Source organism: Periophthalmus magnuspinnatus, chromosome 22 (assembly GCF_009829125.3).
Source record: "Periophthalmus magnuspinnatus isolate fPerMag1 chromosome 22, fPerMag1.2.pri, whole genome shotgun sequence".
NCBI lineage: Eukaryota > Metazoa > Chordata > Actinopteri > Gobiiformes > Gobiidae > Periophthalmus > Periophthalmus magnuspinnatus.
Genome location: NC_047147.1, coordinates 4,439,061 through 4,463,761, shown reverse-complemented (window position 1 = coordinate 4,463,761; position 24,701 = coordinate 4,439,061). Strand labels below are relative to the sequence as shown.

Here is a 24,701-nt window from a genome sequence, read left to right as displayed (position 1 = left end):
AAACGATAGACATGTTTATGATCAGACTGGTGGGTGAATCTGCTCACACAAACACCTTAATGATTGTAATAATCTTTGTATTTCTCTTTGTTTATTCTTCAGACAAAGAAGATTGGAGGAGGAGGTTTTGGGGAGATCTACGAGGCTTTGGACCTCCTGACCCGGGTCAGCGTGGCTCTGAAGGTGGAGTCGGCTCAACAGCCTAAACAGGTCCTCAAGATGGAAGTCGCTGTGCTCAAGAAGCTGCAGGGTGAGTGTAAGGCAGGGGGTTGACACACGGGCCATAATGGCTTCTAAAAGGGGGCCGTATTTTCCGCACTCTAAGGCGCACAAAAAAAAGCCTTTAATTTTCTCAAAAACCCACAGTGCGCCTTATAATCCGATGCGCCTTATATATGGATCAATATTGGTCAATTATGACACCCGTAGTCAGGAGGCGTCGCTGAAGTAATAGCGGTAATATCCCTTTAAGGACTGAGCACACTATGGGCCAGTATAGTTTACCTAGACCTACACTTTTATTCTTTTTTAGCCATAAAAATCATGTTAAACGAAGTATCAGAATTTACTGCATTTTTTCACACAACTATTTCTATTTTACACATCCATCCGTATTTTTTCTTTTACGCATCGAATAAATGAGTGTGAAAATCCCCGCAGCCCCGTGCTCTCATTCGTCACCTTCGAGAGACAACAGAGGCAGATTACCGTAATGACGGTAAAATATTTAAATAGCCCCATGTCTCCGCTTTGAGACGCCGTTTGAATTTACATGAGAGCACGACTGGGCGCGGAGTTACGCTGCTGGAAAGTCCACAACTGCGAGTCTAACGGCGACGACAGGATCCGACGCTATAGGGATAACGGGGAGACAGCGCCGGGCGACATACGCCACAATCTGCCAATGGATCGCGGATGCCTGGGCTGATATATCAGTCTCAACTGTGGTCCAAGTTTCACGAAGGCAGAAATTGTCACTGAACTGTTAGACGACAGCAGCGACACGGATAATGGCGATTTTGACGAGACGGAATCGGGCACTTTGAATGAGCTCGACCAACTGTTCAACTCAGACACTGAAGAGGAAGAACTCGACTGATTCGTGAATGAGGAATGAACTGAAAAAGTGAGGCTTTACGTGTTTCTTTCACGTGTTTACAACTAAACAAGGCTGGGAGATATTGTGAATATGGACATTAACGTTTGAACAACGTTGAGTTATTGTTATTGCGTTGCACTATTTCGAGAGTTACTATACTTGTTTTGTGAGTGAACAAAGTTTTCAGAACGTTTTTTTTATTCTATTAATAAAGTTTGACTGACTTATCTGACTGTTTTGTGGACATTACATTTAGCGCAGCTCCATCTCGTGGATGCATAACACAACTCCAGCTACTACAGTAGTTTATATTCTATGCGCCTTATAATGCAGTGTGCCCTGTATATGACTTTTTTTTTTTTAAAAGGCCATTCATAGAAGGTGCGCCTTATATTCCGATGCGCCTTATAGTGTGGAAAATATGGTGTGTGTGTATATATATATATATATATATATATAAGATTACATTACATTATATATATATATATAAGATTACATTACATTATATATATAACATTAGAGATTTGGCCTGTAACATGTAGCGAAGCATAAATACGCAAGGCCCCCTGTACAAATTGTTTTCCAATGCATTCTTTTAAAAACTCACCTTCAGAGAAACACTTGCTAGCTTTTGCTAATTTGAATGCCAGCAAAAAACTTGCCTTGGTACTTTGATCAGACTTCGGTGAAAAAATATTTTGCTGTCCACTCCATATTAAACACTCAGTGCTCACTATCCACTTTTCTTTTCTTTGATAAACTCATTTTTGCAGAAGGGCTGATAAGAGAATAAGAGAGTAACATGTGAACAAGGTTGATGTAGCTGAAGTGCACCATCTTTTGGGAAATGTAAATTGAACAAGGTTTACCCTTACCAATTTTAATATAATTTGGTTACATTCTGCGGGCCAGATTAATAAGCCCAACGGGCCGTAGTTTGCCCATCACTGGTCTAAGGCCTGGTTTAGACCTGCTTTTTTACACCAAATTTTTTCCCAGTCTAGTCCTGGTTTAGTCCTTGTGTAGTCCTGGTTTAGTCCCGGTTTAGTCCCAGTTTAGTCCTTGTTTAGTCCTTGTATGTCTAAATGGTGAGGAAGGGTTTAGTTACATTTGGGACATGGATCGTTTGCCCTCTGTGACCTATTGAACTGCTCCTAAAATGGCCGCTTCCATCTCTGCTGTTCACACTGACGTCTGAAGACCTCATTATATCTGTCCTCTGGATCATGTGACCGGCAGGAGAAAGATGGAGAGATTTCAGTGAGAATGACAAAGGAATGAGAGCCATACTGCAGCTCCTGTGGGATGTTCCCAGTCTGCAGTGGTCTATAACAGTAATACAACGCAGGTCTAAATAAGACTTAACTGGAATTAAACTAGGTCTAAATCAGTTTTAAACTAAAAACTTTTGTCCAGTTTGGATCAAACCTGGACGACTTAAAGTTTAAGTCATCCAGGTTTAAACTATATCTGTTTAAGTCTTAAACAGATATAGTTTAAAATGAGAAGAATCAGACCAGAGGTACACCAGATCCTAACCAGGTCCAACACAGGTCTAAACCCACACCCAGCCCACACCTGGCCCACACCTGGCCCACACCCAGCCCACAGCGGGTCAAAGCCATTGGCCCAGAAAGGGTCAAAACCATTGGCTTGTAGATTTTTATCATTATGTCACAGTCGTACCTTTCAACTGTACCCCTCCTCCTCTATCAGCCGTACCCCCCCTTCTCCTCTTCATCCCATTCCCCCTCTTCCTCCTCCTCATGCTCCCCCTCCTATTCCTCCTCTTCTCTTCTTCCTCCTCTTCCTCCTCCTCGTCCTCCCTGTCCTATTCCTCTTCTCCTCTTCCTCCTTCTCTTCCTCCTCTTCTTCCACCTCTTCTTCTTCCTCCGTACTCTTCTTCTTCCTCCTCCTCTTGCTCTTTAGCTCTTAGTGGTTAGCTGGCGCAGTTTGCTACAGTAACTCAGAGGAAAATCAATGTTGAGGATCATGTTATAGTTTGAGATGGAGCCATCTGCAGCTCCTGTGGGACTGTGTGAAAGTGGAGAGTCTAAACTCTGCCCCCTTCAGGCCGACATGCACATTGCAGCTTTAACAAGGCTAAAATCAGGCTGATTCTGGAGCTAACCTGGTTAAATTATATATATAGTAGGTAGAACAATTTTGCCATACTGAAACTGGTTTAGATCTGCTCTAGACCTGGTTTAGTCCTGTTTTTTAGTCTTGGTTTAGTCCAGTTTTTCTCCTTGTTTAGTCCTGATCTAGTCCTACTGTAATCCTAATCTTGAACAACCGGAATTTAATCTGAGTTGTATAGCTATTGGTTGGGGTGTCTGCTACCTGCTTGTCTCCATGGAGATGTTATTGCTTTGCCTGGAATGTTCCTCCATAGGGCATTAAACATATCGATGTTGCATTTATTGATTACAGGCATTCTTACAGTGAGCGGGGTCATTCAGTTCTCCATAGAGCTGACCTGTAACCTACTCTGGATATGCCCTCATGCTTGTCTCCATATAGATCAGTCAGATACTTTTGGAGAAAAACAGATGACAGACCCTCCATCAGAAATCCTACATAGTCAACCTTTAATCCCAATGCAAATATGGTCACTATAATGTATGAAATGTTCAGATAATTGTGTCTGGACTATGCTGTGTCCAGATACAGTGTAGAGTGACTTTAGCTGAAGGGTGTGCTTGTCCCTAGAGTCCGGCACACTCCCCACTCTGCCCTTTAAGTACACTGCCCTTTAAGTACACCCCCCCCCCCCCCCCCCCACACACACACACACACACACACACACACACTTTGGTAATAGACAGATACCTGAATGAAGCAATAATAATCCATAGAAGTTACCGGTACCTATTCAACCCCCTACAGCTCAAATCGTATTGTAACACAACATAAATAACAAAAATCTCCCCATTATTACAAAGAAAATGTAGACAAATGTACACACAATGACTATTGAGCCCAAAATATCTTGTTTCAGGTTCAATATACAGATCAGTAAGTCAATATAGTGATTATGGTGACAGACCCATCACTGCTCATAACAGAGGGGATCCATATCATTAGTGTGTAGTGGTAAGAGTTAGCTGTCTGTCCACTCATTTCTGTAGCATTATTTTACATACTATTTTTTTTCAGGCAAAGACCACATCTGCCGCTTCGTGGGCTGTGGGAGAAACGACCGCTTTAACTATGTGGTGATGGAGCTGCAGGTGAGTTTCAATCCACTGGGAAATCACAGTGTTCTTCTGTGTCAGCTCTTTTAGAGGGCACTGCTTTGGCTATGTTATATCTGTCCCCATGACACTCCAGGGACTTTATATGGAATAGTTTAGGTTGAAGACCAAAACTAAAACACATTTAAGATCATTATTTTTAAGATTTAGTTACAAATTTTACATTTTTTCCCCCCAATTTGGCCATTTTTTAGGTTTCACATTTTACTTCCTGGTTGTAAATCGTGACATCACACTAGGGAATTCCATAACTGTTATCTGGCAACCATGTGGTGCACAGGGTGAAAACTGCTCTGATGTCAGAGATTATAATTTGACAAATAAAAATATAAGACATAGAAATCCTTCTATTTACAGTTCACCTTCTAGAATTTGCTGATTTCTTAAATTCAGATGTTGTGCAGAGGCCTATATAACTTTATATAACTCTATATGACTCTATATAACTCTATATGACTTTATATGACTCTGTATGACTCTATATAAATGGAGGGTTAGTTTTTTGGAAAGAAATCTCTAAACCTATGAGCCACAAATGTTGAACCTTCTCATTATTAGTTTGGGATCAGCTCCACAAACAAACTTGTCATATTAATGTTATGTAGAGATGCACCGATACCAGTATCGTGCCAGTACTTGTACTCGTACTCGTCAATGGGCTGCCGATACCAAGAGTCGTGCGGCTCAGAGCCAGGTGACCATAAAGAAGCACATTAATCTAATCTTTGATCACATGTGACTGTCACATGAACTGTACAAATATTCAGGATTCTAACGGATTTTATAGTTCACATGATATCAGCGCAGTGCTTGTGTTTACAATAGTAGCATGCTAACGCTGCTAAGTGGCGCTGGCGTTTGCTTGTGCATGCTTGTAACGTATTATAATTGACAAGCTGATTTAGGGATTGAATAGAGCGGGTTCAGAGCTTTTAAAAGAGGTACAACATGTCCACATTGGTGAAAGTGTGGCAGTGGTAAAAGTAAGACTGTCACTGTCACTCACTGTTATGCTAACAGTGGCTTGTTAGCAGTTAGCTCATTAGCTGTTAGCGCAGAGCGCAATCTGCAAATGTACAAATATTGTGTTTATCTAAATAAATTAAAAATAAATATAAAAGCAGCCTCTCAAATAAATATTCTAAGATGAAAAATTAGGCTATACTATAAAAATCTTATGAAATTAATTACATTTACCATAGTAATCGAACACCTGGCAAAATAATGTCTGGTATCGGCGAGTACTCAAAATGAAATACTCGTACGCGTTTTGGAAAAAGTGGTATTTGTGCATCCCTAAACTTATGGTTTAAAGTCCTTAAACTGACGACACTCACGTCATTGGGTTTGAATCATGGCTCCACTTTCTGAAGTTGTTGTGAAAGAATCATTTGACTTTTATTTATTTAAACTGACAGAGAAGACACTAAACTTTGGGACAGTTTTAGTTTCAGGTGGATAGGTCCAGTGATTACACAGATATTAACCATAAACCAGGTCCACACATCTGCAATTACACACAGCAAACTTCACCTGAGAGTTCACACCTGTCTCCAGCTCAGATTAAACTATATAATTTCTAGAACATGGTGATGTCATGTGAACACAATTTATTATCAAACATAAACGCAGCTTAAATATGTGTGTGTACCTGTGTGTGTCCAGGGTCGTAATCTGGCCGACCTGAGGAGGAGCATGTCCAGAGGAACCTTCTCCATCAGCACAACTCTGAGGCTCGGACGACAGATCCTCCAGGCGATCGAGAGCATCCACTCAGTCGGATTTCTGCACCGAGACATCAAACCCGTAAGAGACCTGGAGCTATGGGCTTGGTTTATGTTTGAGAAAAGATAAACAGAGGAACATTATTGAAATGGGAACTAAACTGGCACTAAACCTTGAATTAGACGTGGACTGAACCATCACTGAATCAAGACTAGAACAGGACTGATCAGACCAGGACGAGGATGTGTGAATGCAGCCTTCCATAGAGATGCATTCACAAAAACAATGAAAACAAGAGCTGTGGAACAACCCGATAAACTGCTGGTCACCACTGCTATAACAGTTCAAATTGGTTTAAATTTAGACAGAAAATTCTATGAGGTGAGACCATAAACTGTGCATAGAAATGGACATAGCTAACACGCTAGCTGGAGTGTTGCAAACAGAAAGTGATCATGGGGGGGGCTTCTCTGGATCCACATTGAAAAACTCTGGCCCCTCTCTCTACTGCTGTCATTTTAGTCTTAAAATGTTCATATCAACCCGCTCTACATGATCCTGGAGTTTTAATTTCACTATTGTGTCTGTAAATCAAAATATGGACATTAATTTCAGACAAATCAAGCGCCGCCTTTCCCCAAAGTTACTCCCGCTAGCATTAGCAGCAGGTTTCATTGACAATGTTGCTAAGATCCCGCTCCCTGCTAAACCAGTTGTGTGGTTGAAAAGGAGCGATACTTTCAACAGCCTCGCTCCAGATTGGCTCTTTGGTTGCTATGATACTCGTGGTCAGAATTCCAAATTGGCTCCAATAACTGCTCTAGCCTCAATGGGTTTCATTTGACTGGAGCCGAACACTGTGGGTGATGTCACACTCACTTAGTCCATGTCTTTATACAGTCTGTGGTTTCATCAGAAATATTTTCAGTTGTTCTTGTGCTTCACGACTGACAAAAGTTTGACTATACTTTGGTTTTCTTTTGTAACTTGTCTCTTTGTTTCAGTCAAATTTTGCCATGGGCCGATTCCCCAGCACCTGCCGCACCTGCTACATGCTGGACTTTGGACTGGCTCGACAGTTCACCAACTCCTGTCAGGAAGTACGACCGGTGAGAACCTGAACTTTACACTAATACAGAAATCATTCATGTAAAAAAATTGCCATTTATGATGTTTTTTACCTTGGTCTGATTTGGATTTTAGTTCTTTTAAAATTACATTACCCGAGTATGAAGCTTTCACAGACCCTTTGTGGACCACCAGAACCCAGCTCATTCTAGTGTCACTTATAACTCTTTCTTACAATTTTAGTGTATTTTTTAATACATTTTTTTGTATAATTATTTATTAAATGCAAGACAGTAAACTTGGAAGTTTACTTTCCAAGTAAACTTCCAAGTTTAGTTTGATAGATTTGATTTTTTTGATAGTCGTTGTGTTTCTGATCGGTCGTTGTGTCTTTAAGCAAGACACCCGCCTTGCCTAGTATGAATGTGGTGTGTGAGTGTTGGTGGTGGGAGGGGCTGATGGCACAGATTGGCCGCTTCGCTCCCATCAGTCTGTCCCAGGGTAGATGGCTACAGCAGCATCTCACCATAGAGAGTCCCTCGTCTTACTGACTTGAGCAGATCTGATGTAGTTTCTTCTTTGTTTGTTTCAGCCTCGTCCTGTGGCAGGTTTTAGAGGAACAGTGCGGTATGCTTCAGTCAATGCTCACAAGAACAAGGTGAGCACCCCCTATAGGCTTGTAATAGCACTACTCTTCTCCCCTGTACATCTATATCAATATAATGTTCTGTGCACTGCCCCCTATAGGAAATGGGGCGTCACGACGACCTGTGGTCCCTGTTCTACATGCTGGTAGAGTTTCTGGTGGGACAGCTGCCCTGGAGGAAGATCAAAGACAAAGTGAGAACCTGACAGACTAGAGCTGGTCTATGAATCGAAAATTATTGTTTTAAATTAATTACAATAATTTATAAAAAGTTACAAGTTGAGGCTTTAACTCACATGTGTCAAACTCAAGGCCTGTGGACCAAATGCGGCCTGCCACATCATTTTATGTGGCCCACGACAAAGTAAATCAAAAGGTATGACTGTCTTAAAATGTCAGTTTATCAGGAGATACACAGTTAAACAGCCATTTTTATGTCTATGCAAACCCATGTGCAATATTTGTAACTTGAATAAGTAATAAATATAGAAACGGTTAATTAACAAGATTAGTGACATTTATCTTCAGTTACATCTGGCCCTTTGAGAGCAACCATTTTGTTGATGTGGCCCTTGATGAAAATGAGATTGACACCCCTGCTTTAACTAAATCAACAAACATTTTAGTCAAAAGACAGAGACTAACTCTAAATCAGTATATGTTTTTTTTTTTATAAATGTGAAGAAGTGACACGTTCTGTCCGTGTGTTTCAGGAGCATGTGGGGAAACTGAAGGAGACATACGACCACCGCCTCATGCTCAAACATTTACCTGCCGAGTTTGGAGTTTTTCTCGAGCACATCTCCAACCTGGACTACTTCACCAAACCAGATTATCAGGTCTGCTACTCTGTCTCTTTGGCTCTGCTCCTCTGGCTTTGCTACCGTCCCCTTCTCTCTCCTCCTCACTGCTCCTGTCTGTTCGTCTCAACTCTTCTCCTCCTCCTCTCTGCTCCAACTCTGCTCCTCTCTACTCCTCTCTGCTCCTGTCACTGTCTGCTCTACTCAACTCTTGTTGCTGCCTCCTTCCTTGCTCCTCTCTACTCCTGTCTCCTCTCAGCTTCTGTATCTGTCCACTCCTGTCTCCTCCTGTCTGCTCCTCTCTCCTTCTCTCTGCTCCTGTCTGTTTCTATCTTCTCCTTGCTCCTCCTCTCTCCTCCTGTCTGCTCCTTCCTGAACCTGTCTGTTCCTCTCTACTCCTCTCTGCTCCTGTCTATTCGTCTCTCCTCCTCTCTTCTCCAGTCTGTTCCTCTCTGCTCCTCTTTGCTCTTCTCTGCTGCTCTCTGTTCGTCTCTCCTCCTCCCTGCTCCTGTCTCTGTCTGCTTCTCTCTGCTCTTCTCCTCCTCTCTGTTCCTCTGTGTTCCCGTCTGCTCCTGTATCTTCTTCTCTGCTCCTCTCTGTTCATTTCTCATGCTCTCTACTCCTCTCTCCTCCTCTCTGCTCCTGTCTCTGTCTGCTCCTCCCTGCTTCTCTCCTCCTCTCTGTTCCTCTGTGCTCCTGTCTCCTCTTCTTCTCTCTGCTCCTGTCTGCTCCTCTCTGTTCCTCTCTCGTTCTCTCTCCTTCTCTCTGCTCCCGTCTCCTCCTGTCTCTTCCTCTCTGCTCCTGTCTCCTCCTCTCTCTTCCTCTCTGCTCCTGTCTCCTCCTCTCTCCTCGTCTGTTCTCCTGTCTCCTCCTCTCTCCTCGTCTCTGCTCCTGTCTCCTCCTCTCTCCTCGTCTCTGCTCCTGTCTGCTCCTCTCTCTTCCTCTCTCCTCCTCTCTGCTCCTGCCTGTGTCTGATCCCGTCTTTCTCTTTTGCAGTTGCTGATGTCAGTATTCGATAACAGTATGAAGACTTATAACGTTGTGGAGAACGATCCGTACGACTGGGAGAGAACAGGGACAGACGGCTCTCTGACCATCAGCACCGCCGCCACCACCCCCCAGCACCACACCCGGCTGACCCCTGCCCACATGGGGTACGGCCAGACTTCAACTCTGATTATACATGCTAAAATAAAGCACTCAAAATGAAACACTGACACGAAGTCTATGGGAAAAATTAATGAGTAGTGAACCAGAAGGGGGCGCTCTCTGTTGACCTCCATAGTGTATGTAGTGTTTGCTCTTTGTGAACTTGTTCTTCTGGTTTCTCTCAGAATGGCGAACGCGTCTCTTCTTCCTGGAGACCTGCTCAGGGAGAACACGGAGGAGGTGGTCCAGGACGAGCAGCTCAGTGACGGAGACAATCCTCCAGAGCGCTCCCCTATGCAGCAGCGCCCCCTGGAGGCTGACGTGTGGGAGGAGCTAGACCGCAACCGGAACAGAGTACGACCCAAGGTACAAGGGCAAACTCACTTTGATACAGGAACTTTTTATACAAGATCTCTGACTGTACAGGTCTAAAAACTGGCCACCGTAGAACTGTTTTTGGTTATTTTGCTTCCCAAAAATGGAATATATTTGAAAGACATTTAAAACTGGACAGACTGGACTCAGCAGAAATAAAGATAAAAGAAAAAAAATGAAAAGAACTGATCTAGTTTGTGACCCTGTATTCTGCTGTTACTCAGGGTGTTTAGGTAATGTTCCACACAGCACAAACCAGGACTAGACTGGGACTAGACTGGGACTAGACTGGGACTAGACTGGGACTAAACCAAAAGTAGACCGGGACTAAACCGGGACTAAACCGGGACTAAACCGGGACTAAACCGGGGCTAACACCACAACTAAACCAGGACTAAGCCAGGACTAAACCAGGGCTGAACCAGGGCTGACCCAGGACTAAACCAGGATTATAGCAGGGCTGAACCAGGACTAAAAAATAAGACTATACAATCCTGTATTGTGATTTCAGACTGGGACTGAGGACGACCACAGTAACAACCAGCTGCCCCTCGCCGCTCAGAGCCTGTACCCCGCTCAAGGGGCTTCTTCTCTGGGTAAACATCACCCGGAGACGCCCCCCGACAGAGACGCACCTCTGCTCCGAAAACTACGGAACATCCACAGCCTTGAGCAGGAGAAGAGGAGGAGTCTGGCCAGTCCCGATCGCCTCAATGAGGCAGGGTAAGGGAGAGAAGGCTGTACACTCACTAAACCAAGAGTATTTATTATAACATTTTTTTTATTATTGTTCAATCTCATGTAAACTCACATATTATCTGGAGCTGCAAAATTATTTGTCCTTTTTGAGATAAATCAAATGGTTGATTCCCTGAAATTGCAAGAACAAGTTAAAGAACTTGTAGTAATGTTAGCAACAGAAATAGTTTTAGTTGTAATTAATATAGTAGTAGTAGTAGTAGTAGTAGTAGTAGTAGTAGTAGTAGTAGTAGTAGTAGTAGTAGTAGTAGTAGTAGTAGTAGTAGTAGTAGTAGTAGTAGTAGTAGTACTACCAGAGAGTAGCAAAATGAATAGTACTTTCTTGGATAAAATACAATTAAGTTGTGGATTGACTCATTAAAATTGTGGTGCAAAAAATGCAATGTTAGTAGTAGTAATAGTACTTGTAGTAGTAGTTGTAGTTGTTGTAGTAGCAGTAGTAGTAAGAGTGGTTGTAGTAGATAAAGTAAATCATGATGTTTGTTGAGTAATTTAAATTGTGTTGGTACAATGTTAGCAATAGTAGTAAAAGTACAGTAGAAACGGTAGTAGTGATGGCAGTAGAGGAAATACTGTAAGTATATAGTAGTAGTAGTAATGTTTAGGTCTAATGTATAGGTCTTATTATACCTTTACCTTGTCTCTCGTCCACAGCAGACTGGATAATGTGGCTGTCCGTCCTGTCTCGGTGGACCGCGTGTGGCTGTGTGAGGATGAGTTCTCCCCTAAAGCTGCGTCTCCGGCCTCCATGGACCAGGGTGAGGGGGGGCCCAGCAGTGGAGGGTTTGTTGCCCTGAACCTGAGCTCCGTACAGGGGGACGTGGACTCCAGGGAGTGGGTGATGGTGGAGAGACCCAGCCGAGGTGCTTCTCCCGGTGGTAAAGTGACCTCCAGCCCCTCGGAGGAAGAGGAGGAGGAGGCGGAGGAGCTTCAGCCTGAAGACCGGACACCGGGATGGGGCAAGGAGAGCAGGCAGAGTCCTAGTCCTGGGAAAGGTAAGTCCCATTTGAATAAATACATCCTTATTAAATGTGTTTTTAAAATTGAACTGACGGAAGCATTCAAATATCCCATGAACCACTTGTAGCCAAAATAGTGGTGCAGGTGGTGGAGCAGTTGTCTGAAAACTAGAGGGTTGGCAGTGAAATCCTGACACGGCCAATGCTTACTGTTGTTGTGTCCTTGGGCAAGATGCTTCACACACCTTGCCAATGTGTTAATGTCTGTGTGGGTATTGTGTAGTAAGAGCTTTGAACTCATGTGGACATGACGTAAAATATATATTAAACAAAATGGCTGACGTGATGTGGTGGGACATGAGTAAAAGTAGTAAAGAATTTCACTTAAGCATACATTTTATCTGTACTTTACTTAAGTACATTAAGTACATACAGTGTATACTTTTTACGTATGCTTCACCAAATTCTACTCCACATTTTTGAACTGGACTGAAAAAAGGCTGAGGGTAGAGCATTTTAATTAGATACTTTAATACTTTTACTTAAGTAGATTTTTTTCACATGATACTTTTACTTGAGTATTTTTTTCCTCTGGTATCTGGTAACTTTTACTTAAGTATCATGATGTTCTGTGTCTCCCTCAGCCGCGGCTCAGAGCCCTGTTTGCTCTGGGGCCAGTGTGAAGGACAAACTGGAGCTGAACGTGGGGGCTGGAGTGCTACCTGCAGTGACCCCCACCAGCCCAGGGGAGGCGCTAGCGGAGGGCATGCTCACACAGGTACAAAACATCACATTTACACATAGATTAAACATGTAGCGGGTTTTATAGTGATGGTAGTGATAGAGTGAGACATCACAAAATACAAAGATACTGGAGTTTATCTGGACCAGGTTAAAGAGCCAGGGGCCATGTGACAGGTTTGGGTGGTTCTCCTATTTGTATTTATATAAATTACACAAATATTTATATTAATTACACAAATCAAGAGGCAGTTTGAGAAGTTTGAAAAGTATGTAAAAATGAGAGTTCTGTTTTAGACCGTTTCACATAGAGTTAGCCTAATGTTAAACCAACAGAGATTTGAAGATCCTAAATCCTAGCCTGGCAGATTTCTATGGTGGCGGACATGTTGTGAGTTCTATTGATGACATCACACTAGGCATTGATAACGTCACACTGGGAGAATTTTATCTAAAAGTTTGGTACAATTTATTCTGAAGAAACGCATACAAAAACATACAAAACATAATTTCAACAAAATAAAGGAGTTTTCTTATAGTTTTCTTTGTCAAAGAATAATTTCTGTGTACATTTTTGAGTTTTGGTTTTGTCTCAGTGTACCACACAGTTGCTAGGTAACAGTTATGAAATTACCTTGTGTGATGTCAAGATTTCCAATCAGGAAGTAAAATTTGAAAGCTGTGTTTTAGTAAAATGAGTAGCCCAGCCTGTCATATGGACTTTAAGCTAAATAAGTATCTCTATTTAAACGACACCTAAAAGAGCAAATTGAAAACATATTGAAATTAGTTTGTCTTGTAATGTCCCGTACTGCTACTTTAATATAAGACTTTACTCTTAATCTTTTAGTTTGTCCATAGTTGGTAGATTTTAAATGTAAAATTAATTCTTAGCGCTCTTTTGCACACAAACATACAGATAAAACCTTATGAATGTTGTACTATGCAGTATACAGACCCATGTCATGATTTCAAACTGATGCATTTTCTATAGTTTAAGATCTGCTTCTTTGCTTTAGTTAAAATTTAATGTTTTTATTTGAACCCTGGCATGGCAGAAGAGCTGCTGTATTTTAAGTAACCATGTATCATTTGCTCTACCTTTTAAACACATTGCGTTCATTTAAATAGGTTTATTTTTTAGTTGATTTGATTAATGGCATATTCTGTAGGATTGAACTATGAGTCAGCTCTCTATCGCTGGGTTTCAGATGACATCACCACCTTCTATTGGCCAATCATATTTAACACAGATGCGGACAGCTAAAATTTATATTGTCAAAATGCTGATTTCTGTTGTAACCACAGACTGTATAGAGAAGTCGACTAAGTGAGTGTGACGTCACCCACAGTGTTTGGCTCTAGTCAAATAAAGTTTATTGAGGCTAGAGCAGCTATGGGGCCAATGTGGAGCAGAGTTCCATATTTGGACTTCTGTCCACGAGTATCATAGCAACCAAAGAGCCAATCCGGAGCGAGGCTCTTGAAGCCCGCACCACTGGCATGTAGAGTGTGTTAATACGAACATTTAAGACCAAAATGACAAGTCTGACAGCAGCAGTTATAGAGAGAGGGGACACAGTTTTTACATAAAAAGTGAATTGAAGCCACAGTCAATCACTTGTTTGGAACATGCCGGTTAGCAGGTTAACTATGTCCATTTATATATGCAGTCTATGGTTGTAACACAGTGAGTTCTTGGGTCTAGTCTCTAATAGAAATGATCAGGTTCATTTGTATATTTACTTTTTGGATATTTCATGGTAAAGTACCAGTAAACTGTGTCTGACCCCTGACCCCATCTGAGAGTATGACATCATCACATTTTACGGTCTGAAACCTCCATTAGCTGAGCACAAGTCCTACAAACTATGTCGCTGTTTTAAAGTTAATTTTGTTGCGAATCACACTGACTTCTTCCTGATGTTTTGAAATGAATGAAAGCCCTTAGCCTAGGTTTATGTGATCTATCCCTGTGTCCACTAAAGTAACGATAATACGTAAATAACTTATAACTCTGTTCATGTGGGCTGTTGTCTATCATTAAAGTGGGGGTATTCTGCAAAAATCCTTTCTTCTATGTTCTAACACTGTTCCCTCATTAAAAACATGCGTGAAGAGGTTTAAGATGTCACCCATACATGTTTGAGTAATATAGTGATTTCTCCCTATTCGAACCTTCCTTACGGTTAGCATTACTAGCCTGTACGAGGCTCCGCCTACAAGCCTATGTCACCCATGCTCCCACATGACAATTATCCATAAATATACAAAAACATGATACTAAACTTGTCAAACCTGATGTGATGTGCAGTCGTTTAATTAGTGGGATGCAGCTGATTGCGTTGTGATAGTGCTCTGAAGGAGGATTGAGGAGCAAAAACAAAAGTGAAACTTATAAAAAATGTTTATACATTGTTTTGGGCGATTATAGCATTTTCAAAATAATAAAAGGAAACATGGTGATCTAAATATGTTATGTGTTACAGTCAATACTCCACAGAAGTAAAATACCCCCTCTTTAATACTCCACAGAAGTAAAATACTCCCTCTTTAATACTCCACAGAAGTAAAATACTCCCTCTTTAATACTCCACAGAAGTAAAATACTCCCTCTTTAATACCCCACAGAAGTAAAATTACCTCCTTTTAAATAAATTGCAGCTGTAGACAAATTACACAGCAATACCAGATATGACCTGATATTGTAATGGTCGTCAGCAGCTCACCTCCGACTTTCTCTCCTTCCCCTCTTCTTCCCCCTTTCATCTCCCTCTATCCCCATCTCTCCTATATCCTCCCTGTCTCTCCTCCATCTTTCTCTTTACCCTCTCCCCCTTATCTCCTCCTTTCTCCTCCCATCTCCCTCTCTTTCTCCTCTCTATACATCCCTCTCACCTCCCCGTCTTCCTCTCTCTATCCCCTTCTGTTTTTCCTCCTCTCTCCCTCTTTCTATATCCCTCTCTTTCTCCTCCTGTCTATTCTTATCTCTTTTTTGTTTCTCCTTTCCTCCTCTGTCTCTCTCTCCTGCGCTCTCTCTTCCTTTCTCTCCCCTCACTTCCCATTACTCTCTTTCTCCTCTCTATCCCTCTCTCCCCTTCCTTTCACCTCCCGTCTCCTCCCCTCTCTGTTTCTCCTTTCTCTCCCTCTCTTTCTATATCCCTCTCTTTTTCTCCTCTCTCTTCCCCTCCTCCTGTCTCCCCTTCTCTCTCATTCTCTTCTCCTCCCTCCTGTAGCAGCCAGTCTCTCCTCCGTCTCTCCCTGAAGAAATTGCTTCTCCTCCTCTTCTCACCTCTGTCTCCGACCCCCTCCTCTTTGCCCACGTCCCAGGCCTCACCCGCAGTCACTCCACCCCCACCAACCCCGGCTCCGTCCACAGTCCACCTGGCACCGTCCACAGCCCCCCCGGCATCGCCCACAGCCCGCCAGGCACCGCCCATAGTCCTCCTGACACCGCCCATAGCCCCCCTGGCGCCACCCACAGCCTGTCTGGCACAGCCCCAAATCTACCAGGCACCACCCATAGTCCCCCTGGCACTGCCCACAGCCCCCCTGGCACCGCCCGTTCCCCCCGAAAACTGCCTCCTGTCCCCCAAGGAGCCGCCAAGTTTCCCTCAGTCATTCGCATCACCAGAGCACAACTCCAACAGGTGACCCTCCTCCTCATCGCCTCCTCTTTCGTCTCCTTGTCTCCTCGTCTCTTCTCTCTCATCTCCTCTCGTTTCTCGTCTCCTTGTCCATCTCCTCATCGTCTCCTCCTCTTCTCTCGTCTCCTCGTCCTCCCTCCTCATCTCCTCTCACTCGTCTCCTCTCTCCTCATCTCTGCCTCCTCTCACGTCTCCTCTCTCCTCATCTCCTCTCTCCACATCCCTTCTCTCGTCTCCTCTCTCCTCTCTCTCGTCTCCTCTCTCGTCCCCTGTCTCCTCTCTCTTTGTCTTTGACTCCTCTCTTCTCGTCGCCTCTTTCTCATCTTCTCTCTCCTAGTCTCCTTGTCCCCTCTTTCTCGTTCCCTCTCTCCTCATCTCTGCTCTCGTCTCTTCTCTCTCTCGTCTCCTCTCTCCTCCTGTCCTCTTTCCTTGTCTCCTGTCTCGTCTCTTCTCTCTCTCGTCTTGTCGACTCCTCTCTCCTCGTTTCCTCTCTCCTCGTCTCCTTTCCTAACCCTAAGACACTGCACACTTTTATGTTTTTTATGTTCTTTTTTTATCTTATTTTGCGTTTTATTTTGTTGCTTCTGTCCTTGTGTTGCTCATAGAGAGTAGAAGGAAACTGGATCATGTACTAACTAATGAATCTAAAGTCTGGCTCTCAAACCTGAATGTTCCAAACTTGAATGTGCCAAACCTGATGCCGTCGTCAGGTTTTATCAAAGGCCACTGAGAAATAGGATAATTTTAAGGCTTTGTCTCAGACGCATATGCAGATCTTATTCAGAGATGTCCAAACTATGGCGTCCCTCAGGCGTTTTGTTAAAATGGCCTAGCAATGATGTCAATCAAACCGGTTGCTAATGCAAGCGGGAGTGACCTCGAGGAAAGAGGGTGCCTGATTTGTATGTTATTAATGTTCATATTTTAATTTACAGACAGAATAGTGAAATAAAACCCCAGGATCATGTAGGGTGGGTTAAAGATTTAAAGAGTCTGACAAAGGTACAAAGAGAGGGGACACAGTTTTTCAGTGTAAAGTGAATTGGAGCCAGAGTCAATGGAGCCAGAAGCACGCCCATGATCACTTCCTATTTGGAATATGGAGGTTAGCAGGTTAGCTCTGTCCATTTATATATATACTATCTATACCTTCAGACCACACTTTGCACATTCACGCTTAGACAGTAAAACTCAGATCTTCCTCAAGTTCGTTGGATCCAGTGAGAGCCAGACTTGGTCCTTTCCTCTCCTCTGTCCTGTCTCCTGTTTATCTACAGACGGAGCATGCTCACTGTGTTTCTAACCTCTGACCTTAGCGTTAGCATGTTAGCGTAGCCTGTGAGGTAATGCACGTGTCTTTGTTTCAGATGGTCTTTGGCCTGTCTGTGCTGCTCTTCCTGTCTCTCTCTCTCTACCTCTTCCTCTGTCTGTCCTCCCTGAAGCGCCCGGCCCTGTGAGCCTAGCACTGCCTTATCTGTGTGTGGTAGCTATGTTCCACTGCATGCACCGTTTGCTCTCCACATCATCTCCATTTGTTTATTTTCATCCTTTTATTCTTATGAGCTTTTATTACAGTATATACTTTGAAATTTCAGCTTCCAGCTCTTGCTGCCGGACTTCAGCATCCTTGAATGTTGTGGTTCACCAGCAACACGACTTTGGCAGCGGCCGCCAGGGCTCCTACGCACTTTGGAATTGGACTTTACAAATATTTAAAGTTTACATCATTCTGGTGTTTATTAAAGATGTTTTTATAGACATCTTCTTTAAGTTCCAAGCTATGTTATGTGGACCTTTTACGCGTATGACACCTTAGCCTCAGTATTAACAGGGCGCATGGACTCCATCTGGTAGTGCACAGTGGAGTGAAGCAGTTTAAATGCGCACTGTGTAACTTTTCTGTTCATTTGCTCGTCTCCATGGAGATGCTACTGCTTTGCCTGGTATCCTCCACTCTACAGTATGGCACAAAATGTAGGTATCTCCATGGAGACAAGCAGGTCACGCCACTAGCCCAAGTTGCAGGTCAGATCTCTGGAGAGGCGACCCTGCTTTTAAAAGTATTTTGGAATAGTAAAACTAATTGCAATGAAGTATATGTGTGCTAGATCCATTTAATGCCTTAGAACATTCAATAACATCTCCATGGAGACAAGCTGATGGCTGACACTCTACTAGAAAAGTTACATAGTGCATCTTTAAATTCCCCTGGAAACCAAAGTTCTTGTCAAAGCAGAACAAAAATGCGTAGGAATCCTGCCGTACAATTTCTACATTTATCTGCTTTTCCCTTTATAATAACCATCTCTGTCTCTGCAGCTGACAGCAGGGTCGGACAGCGCCCCCCAGTGCCTCAATTTGGAGAAACACGCCAACGCTGAATCTCCTGAACTGTCCTTTCCGCTGGACCGAGCCAAAAATGAACCTCCAACCGAAACTACGGTGCCAAAGGAGGGACAAACTACAGCACCGAGCCCAGCCAGGAGCAGAGTCACTTCTCCTCTGTCCCCTCTTTCTCCTCCCAAATCCCCACACAGTCCCGTCAAAGATATTAACGCCAACGGGATGGTCCCAGTGCCGAAAGACGCTCAAAATGACTGCAAAGAAACAAAAAAAAGTGACTTATCTCCATCAGACAAACCCAGAAGTCCTCTCTCTTACTCTCCTGTTGCTGTAAGGAAAGAGCCACATCAAAGACAAAGCCGAATACCCATTTTGGAGCCTTCCAGCCTGTTTGAAGTCGCGGCTCCGGGCTCAGCTAAAGAAAAACTCCTCCAAAAGAAAGCGACGCATTTCAACAATAACAACAACGTCCCATCACCCACGGCCTCACCATCGCTGTCTGACCGCAGAGCACAAATCGTGGCTTCGCTGGTCACTCGGGACCCCCTCTCCTCCGGGTCGGATCGGTCCCAGGATGAGGACTCGCTGCTGGGGTCGCGTTCAGACAGACAGGGGGATGAGGCTCCGTCCCTCTCCTCCTCCTCCAGCCCCCTGTCCCGGAAGAGTCGAATCCCTCGTCCGGTTCACTCTCCTGGGTCGTCCACGGAGCAGATCCCCGGGCAGTTCACCCCCAGACCACCGCCGGGGAAGCCACCCACACGTACCACAGCGGAGAGCAGGTGAGGGGCGGGGACATGTACCTGAGAGGGTCGGGTCTTCAGGACTAAAGGAAAAAATTGTATCAGTCAATCTCTAGAATGTAATCAAGCTACATTAGTTTAATGCCATACTGTGGAACATTACAAGCAAAACAGTGCAGACAAGTAGATTACAGAGGCTCAAACAGAAAAGTTACATAGTGCACCTTTAATATCAGTCGAGTTAGAAATTAAATAGAACAATGGTATAATGTATTGTAAAAAGGTCCCTGGTTCAGCCCTTTTTAATCTCCCCTCTGTCTCTCTCTCTCTCTGTCTATCTCTCTTTTTCCTCCTACTTCTCTCTCTCTTCTTTCTTTCTCTCTCTTGTCTCTCCTCCTCCCTCTCTCTGTCTCCCTCTCATCCTCCTGTCTCTCTTCTTTCTTTCTCTCTTTCTCTGTCTCTCTCACCATTATTTCTCTCTCCTCCTCTCTCTGTCTCTTCCCCCCGCTTCACCCTTCTTTCTCTCTCCTCTCTCTCTCGTCTCGCCCTCTCTCTCTCTCATCTCTCCTCCTCCTCCCTTTCTCTCTCTCTGCCCCCCGTCTCTTGCCGTCTCTCCCGCTCTCTTATTTCTCTCTCTCTCTGTTATTTCTCTCTCCTCCTCCTCTCTCTTCCTCCTCTCTTCAGAATGAGGCGTTTCCGTATCCGTACCTCCAGCACGTCGGATGCCGAGCTGTTGTCCTGCCTAGCTCAGCTGGTCCAGGGCTCCAGCAGAGGGGGGCAGTGTCTTCACTCATGCAGCCCCATCGGAGGCTCTCGTTCTGGGCTGTGCAGTCTGACCACGTCTCCTCTGCACCACCACCACCACCGCAGCTCCTCCGCCTCCCCCCGGAGCACCTCCTCCTTGCAGCGCTCCGTCAGCTCCTCCCCCTCTCGGCCCGGGATGAACCGAAGCCACTCCCCTCCCAGTTTTTCTGGGTCTCCGCCAAGTCGCAGGTTCTATTCCCACCACCCAGAGAACTGCTGCGGGCGCCAGGCGAGGTCGGGTCTGTTTCATCCACAAAGAGCCAAAGCGTGCTCCAAAGAGGGAAAGTGCTCGGCTAAGCTCAGCAGATAGTTCACCTCAAAACTACAGATGCTCTACAGAGGCTAATGCAGCTTTTTGGATCAATACTTTTGAGAATGTTTCGATATCAGAGTTCAAGCGATACCAGTGCAGAGAACAAACTGAACATATCATAATCTTAAAGGCACATTACGTAACTTTTCAGAGTGTTTGCCATCTGCTAGTCTCCATGGAGATGTCATTGTTTTGCCTGGAATATTAAATGTGTCTATCGCTGTCATAGACTGTTTATATAAACATAGCTAACCTGCTAGCTGCCACGTTCCAAATAGGAAGTGATCATGGAGTGCTTTCGGCTCCAATTCACTTTACATTGAAAAACTGTGTCCCCTCTCTCTGTAACCGCTGCTGTCAGACTCGTCACTTTGGTCTTAAATGTTCGTATTAACCCGCTGTACACAATCTTGGGGTTTTTATTTCCCTATTGTGTCTATAAATCAAGATATGAACATTAAAAACAAGCAAATCAGGACGCCTTCTTTCCCTGAGGTCGCTCTCGCTAGCGTTAGCAACAGATTTGATTGACAGCGTGGCTAAGTGACCGCTCCCTGCTAAAACCAGTGGTACGGGTGGGATGGGGCGTTACCTTCAACAGCCTCACTCCAGATTGGCTCAAGGACAAGGAGGTGACGCGACTTCAGCCGTCCAAGTCACAGGTCAGATCTATGGAGAGGCGAGTCAGCTCACAGCGAAACTGCATATTTTAAATAATAGAAACACCTGTAATTGGGTAAATGCTGATATACAAGTTTAAAGCTAAGATGTGGAACATTTCAGGCAAAGCAATAAGGTCACCATAGAGACAAAAATGTGACAAACTCCCACCAGAAAAGTTAGGTAGTGCACTTTTAACTGATCTAAGAGTAATGCTAAGAAGTTTTATTTTATCAGTAACTTTGCAACAGCTTTATATAAACAAAACATTTTAACATGAGCTGCGGCAACAGGAAATAGTCTATAGATGAAGCGACTGGTTTAATCCTGATGTACGTCCTGCAGGTGAGGGAGGGTCAAAGACAAAAACTTGTTTACTGAACAGTGCGTTGTTAATACTAGTGATAATGCTACGTCTGCCACATATAAGTCTACCATAGAGCTTTCTACACTCATTATTTGTCCATTTCTGAGTAGATATTTATACATAGGCCATGTGTGAAGTGTCTTTCCAAAGGACACACCGTATGCAGTACTAGTGGGAATCTAACCGTCAACTTTCAAATGTTCCAATGAGGCAGACAGTTATGACATTTTCTTTCTTTATAATTTATGGGAAGTATTAGGAGCAAGGAACAGATTGAAGGTCTAAGTTGATTCCCAAAACTGTGTGGTGCTTTAGTCCGGGTTTAGTCCTGGTTTAGTTCTCAATTAAGTCTGGTTTAGTTCTCGATTAAGTCTGGTTTAGATCTGTGTTATGATTCCTAGGTTAGACCAAAGTTAGCACTTAGATGGACATGGTTGAGTCCTGGTTTAGTCCTTGGTGTTAGACCTGGTTTAGTTCTGGTTTAGTACTGCTTTAGACCCGGTTTAGTCCTGGTTTAGTCCTGGTTTAGTCCTGGTTTAGTCCTGGTTTAGTCTGGTTTAGAGCAGCTTTTGTGTGGTGTTCTTGCTCTGTAATCAGAAGCATATGTCCTTGTTTAATCCTTGAATAGACCTAGTTTAATGCTGGTTTAGAACTGTGTTAGTCCTGGTTTAGTCCAGATCAGTTGGTGATTCTATCCAGGGATTTCAGTATTATGAGAAATCAGTGCTGTTACCATAGCAGTTACCAATTTTTTAAAAATAGAACATCTTGTGAATGTGAAAAAGTCCTGAAAATGCTGCGTGAACTAGGAGGCCTCAGACACAGGTCATAATGATATGGCTCATGGCTCTGTACTCTGTATATCCACCTTCAGGACAGACTGTGAGAGACTCCCTGCTCAAGCAAACACAGGACTCAGATACTGTCTTATACCCAAGATGCACTACAAGAAAATGCCCATGAATGACCCAGATCCTGACCCTCACCCTGACCCTTGACCCCTGACCCCGTGGACCTAACATGGGCAGGGGAGGCTTCATGTACAGCCAGATTTATTATCAAGATATTTATTTTGATGCTTTGACTCTATGTAAAAATGTGTGTGCTTCATATTTCTCAACAGGAAAAAAGGGGAAATGAAACAATCATGTAAACTGGACACGCCTTTTGTGCCTAAAGAGATGAGACGTAACGTGAACGTAAGCGTGAACATGAGCCAAGACGATGATGTGAAACGAGCTTTCACCGGGCTGTATCTGATCTGGGCATTTTAACAACAGGGATTTTTTTATTATTCATTTATTTATTTACTTTAATAACCAGAGGTGGGCGACTAAATAAATTCTTGTTGGACTAATGACATGTGCTGCCATTTGATTGGTTGACTGAATATGGGGTGTGGCCAAAGCTCTCAAAACCATTACTTATCTGTGTGTAGCTGCACTTACAAGACTACACCTGCAGGGGGAGGACTACGAAACAATGGATTTATGTAAAGACAGAACCACAGCCCTAGGGGTGGTAGAGTCACCAAAATATACTCAAGTAATAGTACTGTTACTTTATAATAATATTACTTGAGTAGAAGTGCAAAGTAGTGATCCAAGAAGTAAGCGTAAAAAAGCATTTGGGAAAAGTACTACTGCTACAAGTAAGAGTACTGTTTTACTGTCTTATTCGAGTAATATAATGTACAGTATAAGTACTGGGTCTGAAACAGATTACTACCCACCTCTGCATATAATATTTTAGCAGTTATTAATCAGGATACTATTAACTAGCATTCCCAACATTTTCCAATTCTAGAGTGGCCAATGTGAGTGAAGTGTCTTGCCCAAGAACACAACAACAGTTTGCAAATTAAATGTAATGAATAAAGAACAATGCTGAAAGCTCGGCTCCATCAGGGCTGGGTATGTTTTCAGCAAAAGTCTCCAAAGCGTATTGTTTTAAACTGAAACTCGTATTGCTTTATTTTACATCTATAATTAAACTCTGAACTGATTTCCACAATAACACCCCTGAATACCAGATTACATATAGCCCCTTTGATGCCATAGTTGTAGTAACAGTGGTAGTAGTAATAGTACTAGTATTTAAAGCAGTACATGAGTATGGTACTGTTGTAGAGTGCGTTGGCACTTATGGGCAGCTCCCGAGGCTCTGCTGTTTATCAGAGCAGCCAAAAACACCACAGGCTTTAGTCATAGTTTAAACAGTGTTACTCTAAATCAGAGCCATAGACTGTATTTATAAATGGACAGAACTAACCTGCCGCCGCGTTTCAAACAGGAAGTGATCATGGACGCACTTCGGGCTCCATTAACTGGCTCCAGTTCACTTTCTATTGAAAAACTGCGGCCCTCTCTGTAACTGCTGTTACTCGTCATCGACTTGTCATTTTGGTCTTAAATGTTCGTATTAACCCGCTCTACATGATCCTTTTTATTTCACTATTGTGTCTGTAAATCAAGATATGAACATTAATATCAGACAAATTAACCGCCTTCTTTCTAGCACTGGCAAGAGGTTTGATTGACAAAGTTGCTAAGTGATGAGCTTCTTTGACTGGAGCCGAACGCTGTGGGTGACGTCACACTCACTTAGTCCACTTCTTTATACTGTACATGACAAAAAAAAAGCTTCAGATCATAGACTGTGTCCTCTGTTTACCCTGGCACGATCAGATGGGACAATGTTTTACTAATACAGTTATCCAGTAGTGATATTATGGACTGAACCAGGACTGAACCAGGACTGAACCAGGACTGAACCAGGACTGAACCAGGAGTTTTTCCTACTTCCTTTGTTCCGATATGCTAACCTTGCCAATGGAGGGCGTTGTATTCTGACCCAAGGTCATCTGATCTGACCCTGTGTTGTGGTTTTACTTACCTTTACTATACCTTTTACATTTGGAAAAGTAAAAGGGAAAGTATTTGATGTAACATGGAAGGCCTGGATACAACTTACACACTTACATGACAAAACTCATGTTTTGTTCATACGAGCTACATGTGCCACTAATAAAAATGGGGACAGAATAATGATATTTAGTTTTGTTTTTTTTGTTTTTTTTTATTCTGTTGTAACAGAGCTGTAAAGCTACATACAATGAAGGTGTTGTAAAATGTTTTAACCCATAAGAACCCAGACCCATTTTTCCTTAAAGGAAAATTATGTGGGATATACCACAGACCAAGTGGACCACATAGAACACATTTCTGCGAAGTGTTTGTTACACTGGTG

The 24,701-nt window shown here is 43.3% G+C and overlaps 1 protein-coding gene across 1 annotated transcript in view; it reads left to right on the top strand.

Moving 5' to 3' along the window:
• Positions 1–22,203, top strand: part of LOC117390847 (tau-tubulin kinase 2) — a 29,935-nt gene extending 7,732 nt beyond the window's left edge. Inside the window, exons 3-16 of the mRNA XM_055231189.1 lie at positions 103–250; positions 4,259–4,332; positions 6,022–6,162; positions 7,086–7,190; positions 7,742–7,807; positions 7,897–7,989; positions 8,509–8,634; positions 9,592–9,749; positions 9,930–10,110; positions 10,631–10,842; positions 11,533–11,873; positions 12,482–12,615; positions 18,545–19,347; positions 19,993–22,203. Coding sequence (XP_055087164.1) covers positions 103–250; positions 4,259–4,332; positions 6,022–6,162; positions 7,086–7,190; positions 7,742–7,807; positions 7,897–7,989; positions 8,509–8,634; positions 9,592–9,749; positions 9,930–10,110; positions 10,631–10,842; positions 11,533–11,873; positions 12,482–12,615; positions 18,545–19,347; positions 19,993–20,422 — 3,012 coding nt within the window. The 3' untranslated portion in view covers positions 20,423–22,203. The remainder of the gene's footprint in view (positions 1–102; positions 251–4,258; positions 4,333–6,021; positions 6,163–7,085; positions 7,191–7,741; positions 7,808–7,896; positions 7,990–8,508; positions 8,635–9,591; positions 9,750–9,929; positions 10,111–10,630; positions 10,843–11,532; positions 11,874–12,481; positions 12,616–18,544; positions 19,348–19,992) is intronic.
• Positions 22,204–24,701: the final 2,498 nt, after the last annotated feature.